The 4,828-nt window shown below is 54.2% G+C and overlaps 1 protein-coding gene across 1 annotated transcript; it reads right to left on the bottom strand.

The window, feature by feature from the left end:
* Positions 1–523: 523 nt before the first annotated feature.
* Positions 524–4,351, bottom strand: VOLCADRAFT_115695 (uncharacterized protein; the record flags this gene model as incomplete). The annotated part of the gene is made up of 7 exons (XM_002945722.1): positions 524–590; positions 1,170–1,210; positions 1,743–2,002; positions 2,395–2,572; positions 3,238–3,284; positions 3,789–3,924; positions 4,167–4,351. Coding segments are annotated over 7 exons (912 nt in total), but the record flags the coding sequence as incomplete, so codon positions are not given.
* Positions 4,352–4,828: the final 477 nt, after the last annotated feature.

Below are 4,828 nucleotides of genomic sequence, written 5' to 3'. Positions count from 1 at the left end.
TTCTTCGACTTGAGCAATGCTTCCCTGTTATACTACAATCAATTGCACAATTGCATCCACGTGAACCAAGGGTCCCCTTCCGACTTTTGTCGCCCCACGCCATCACTCCAGCTGAGCTCCCCTCATCCAAAAATGCACCATTCGTCTGCTTGCACCACTCCATAATAACGAAGAGTATACCAGTATCCATGCAACGATGCGGACGCACTTCGTGCAGGCGGCCCCACCCCAGCAGCCACTCGATTGAAACATACGACGGCACACATTAACAAGCCAGCCAGCCCTAGCCAGCCAGCAAGCCAACCAGACACAGGTAGCTAGACATGCAGGCTGCCATGAATGGGAAGATAGATAAAGCGACACATGAATGTTTACGTAGGCACCCAAGCAGCAATGGCTTCATTCCCAGCAGCTCGCTAAATCCACATCATTAGCCGAGCTGGCGTGTTGGCTCGAGGTGACGCTTGTGCGGCGGGCGGGATGAGGCGGCGGAACGGGGGCCGGCGGAGCGGAGGGTCGCTCATCAGTCATCGCCACCTCCACGGCCACCCCTAGCCCCTACAAACACCGCATCGCCCCAAGCGTCCATCCTGTGCAAGTAGGATTTCAGGAAGCAAGAGGACATCAGCAAGAGGACATCAGCTATCCATCCTGTGCAAGAGGACATCAGCCATCCATCCTGTGCAAGAGGACATCAGCCATCCATCCTGTGCAAGAGGACATCAGCTATCCATCCTGTGCAAGAGGACATCAGCCATCCATCCTGTGCAAGAGGACATCAGCCATTCATCCTGTGCAAGAGGACATCAGCCCTAAAAGCGGACCCTGATTTGGGCGCGGGCAAGCGAGGTGTCGGGATGGTAAGGACATGCATGGCGGATGCTGCTAAGACAGAAGCCCCAAAGGCCGTCCTGGTTGCGTCAATATGAACACATGTCATGCACTAAAATGCCGCCCATTTGTTCTCAGAGTGTAGCCATGGGCGGCGCATTCACGTACGCGCAAACGACTACTGGCGTTCTCACGCACATGCGTACTCATGCGCTGGACGCCGCCACCACCTTCCTACCGGCCCTAATTCCGGTTCCGGCGCCCCGAAACCAACGTCGCGCTTTTCCCACCCATGTCGTCACCCGTGTTTCCATCCGTCGCCTCGCTGTCACCCGCACCTGAATCGATCGTCCAGAATCAAGCCGGACGGGATAATGACCTGCGCCATAGGCAGAGAACAAACTGGAAAATGTAAGTGGGGATTACAGTCAACGTGCTGAGATTATATATATATATATATATATATATATATATATATATATATATATCGAGACACAGAGAAAACGCAGGAAAGGGAGAAAGGGAGACACGTGGTGAAAGGGAGAAAGGCAGACAGCCGCCCACATGCATGCCATGTACGAATCCCCGGTAGAACCCATTATGGGCTCCCTTCAGTTAGGACAGCGGTCCGGGCTCCCAGCCTAACAGCAACACCCATCCACATGCGCCCCCGACAGCAGCAAGTGGCTTGTTACTCCACGAGAATTTTTTAACATCCAATGAAGAATCCACCATTTATCCACCGCTGAGATTGCTCCATCATGATTACGGAATGGATGTTCACCTCCATTTCAACCAATTACACACAGATATACATATAGGTACACAAACCTTATGGCAACGTTTGCCCTAAGCCAACACGCATATGCGCACACATGCATGCATACGTACATACATTTACGCATACATACCTGCGTGTAATAGGCGGAGCACTGGTAGCCCACACGGTTGGGAATGTACGACGCGAACAGGCCCCACTTGTCGCCGACGCCGTGCTTTTTGGCGGTTTGCACGAACAACTCGTGCTCCTCCTGTGTCCACTCGCCCTGGGCCTGCAGCTCCCCGGGTGCAGTGTGGCGGTAGAAGTAGGCGTTGGGGTTCTTTTGCAGCTGGCTGGCGGCGAAGGCACGTGCGTCGCTCCAGCCCTTGGACTTGAGATGCGCCGGCACGTCTGGTGTGATCGGGGCCCAGCAGGTGCCTCGGTTGGCGGGCTCGTGCATGACGGGTGTCAAAGGATGTATATATTGTATATTGTATATGCCGTAGTGACACAGTAAAAAATAGTGACACACAATTGGGATGCCGTCACCAATGTTGTAGCATGTGTAATTGTCCCCAAGACCCCTCCAGCACGGGCGTCACCAATTGTACGACGCAGGGCGCATTTTTATGACTGGTAGGAAGTTAAACGAACAGCTTTATTACTTTTTTAGGTAAAGGATAATATATTGACGAACATGTTGGCAAGAGACACCCAAACAGAATTAACCGGCTTGGTAGAGAGAGACCCACACGCACAAGTGCACGCATGATTTTTAAACACGCACACATACACACACACACCTGATTTGCTAATTTTGCGCTGGAACTTGCCGCCTCCTCCTGCCTCCCACGCCTCCGCAGCGCTGGACGCCAGGCCCAGATGCTCCGCCACCTCCGCCTTAACCCAGCCCCGAAACCGGCCGTCTGAGCGAAACCATCCCTCAGGCAGCGACTGGCCTTTGAACTTCAGGTACTGCTCCTGCGGAATCCACCGGTGTGGGCGAGCGAGGTTACTATTGCATGTTGTCGACCCTTGCAGGACTTGCTTGCGGGTAGAGTCATAGCGTAATAACAGCAACAGCTGCACTAGCAGAGATACATGCGGGAGCCGTGGTGCGACTACAACGGCACCCGTTGTGGTGCACACATGTTCTCAATCCCGCCCCCTCCTCACATCCTCGCTTACACACATACACGCACACGCACACGCACACGCACCCGAAGTTGACAACCCAACTACCCAACCAGCTCACCAACCGTGCGCGATACAGCGATACCGTACCTACCTACCTACCTACCTACCTACCTACCTACCTACCTACGCGCTGTCTGTCCGTGCTGCCCTCAACCTGGACCCAGATCAGCCTCGGAGCCCTCGCCCCGGCCCCCGGCCTGATCCCATCTGCTTCTTGACCCACGGTTTCATCTTTTTTAATATATCCTCTTGGCCGACAACGCGACAATGAAGAGGATATTATACAACCCCTAGCCCGTAATGCTGTGTCACAAACGGGGCCCTGCACGACGGGCCCCCACAAACGGGCCCTGCACGACCCGGTCACCTTGCAAGGTTGATTCTTGGGTGAACCCTTGGGGTTGCCAAGGGATATCCTGTGTACCAGTGCCCAGTCTTCCCACACCTACCTGCGTCATGATGCCCACACCACGACCCGTGGCTCCAGCTTGGTCGGCTGCGGGAAATGGGCCCGGAGCCCAGAGAGCGGAGGAAGCACGGCGGGCAGGGGGTTTCAAGCAAGGCGCGAGGGAGAGGAGGCGGGAAACAAACCACGAACGCGAACCGGTAAAATCCTATCTACTCGCCAACGGCGCATTTATCTCATCCCATGGATGCAAGTACTAGGGAGACACACGACAGGTGTTGCTGGCTGTCGTGATGATGGCGACTGCGGCAATAGCGAGTGCTCTGCGTGTATTGGTAAAGGAAAAGGGCCCAACCCCCTTCAAAGTTGGTGACAACAAAAATTGCAAGCAACTAGCATGTCTGACCACCCCAGCCCCAGCCCCCAAACCTAGTTTTTTCTCACTTTATAGGGGTTTGCAGCCGACGCAAATGGATGGCTTGCGCCCTTACCCTTCGCCTAGGAAACCCAAGCCTTCTTTGGTACTGGCACAGGTACTCGGCAGCCGCGATTTCTGCCCCGCGCCCGCATTGAACATTCCACGACGCCACGCACCTGCTTCGCTCTCCACGACGTCTGCAATGGCTGCTGCAGCTGCAGCCCCCGCCAGACGCCCTGACCGCCGCATGGGCTCTATCTCGCCACGAGCGCGCTTTCCCTGAGCCGCTGGGCGACTGCCTGCTTGCACGCCCTCCGAAACCGATTGAGGTCGTGGGGCTGCGGGTTGCAGGTTATGCTGCCTGAGCTTCTCTACTGCCGCGGTAACACCGATCTGGGACAGCATCATCTGGTTCCGTTTGATAAGCTCCGCCCTCTACAATTAGTTCGAGAAATGTTCTTCAAAGCAAACCAGGTCGCCTTTGCCAGGCGCGATTTATTCAATATACCGAGCATAAATATATTATATTTAACTCGTTTGGATCGATCGCATACCTCGCGCTCAAGATCCGTCATCTCGGCTGATTGCGGTGCTTCATCTTGTTGATGTTTGTTGACCAAGCATCGGGCCTTGCCTTTGCCTCGCCGCTGCTGACCTTCTTTTATGCCGGTTGAGGCTGCGTCTAGCTGCGAGTCAATGACGGCAGTTGCTTCCATTTTAAGGAGGTTACTGGCAAGTCCTGGTGAGCGATGTCATGTAACTGAGAGTCAGTCAAGGAGTCAAATAGCCAACATGTTCGTTTCTGCTTTACAGGTACTGAGGAGCGGCTCATCTTTCCCGTGGGCGCAAGATTTTGACAGCTGTTAATTCGTACTGTCGCTGTTTAAACTTCCAGCCCGACCCTCCTTGCTCCTTCCACTTTCTGTACATATTTGCTGCATCATGTATTCATGATATATTAATTGCGCCATGATGCGCTCTGATCTCCGCCCCGTTGAGCGAATCGGTGTTGGGACCTTGTAAAAGACACACGACGATATAGACAGCACGAAGCTTCAGTCCTTTCGAGTGGCCCATACCAGGTAACGGCACGGGCCTTCAGAGCTTCCTGGCGGCAAGGTTTTATGCCTCTGTGCAGGGCTTGAAACGACGTACAACAGCTGACCCCAGGTGTTCACCCAGCGTCACGCTATTGAAGGGGAAGAAATACCTAGAA

The sequence above is a fragment of the Volvox carteri genome, assembly GCF_000143455.1.
Source record: "Volvox carteri f. nagariensis unplaced genomic scaffold VOLCAscaffold_1, whole genome shotgun sequence".
Lineage (NCBI taxonomy): Eukaryota > Viridiplantae > Chlorophyta > Chlorophyceae > Chlamydomonadales > Volvocaceae > Volvox > Volvox carteri.
This window is presented reverse-complemented; position numbering and strand designations above follow the sequence as displayed.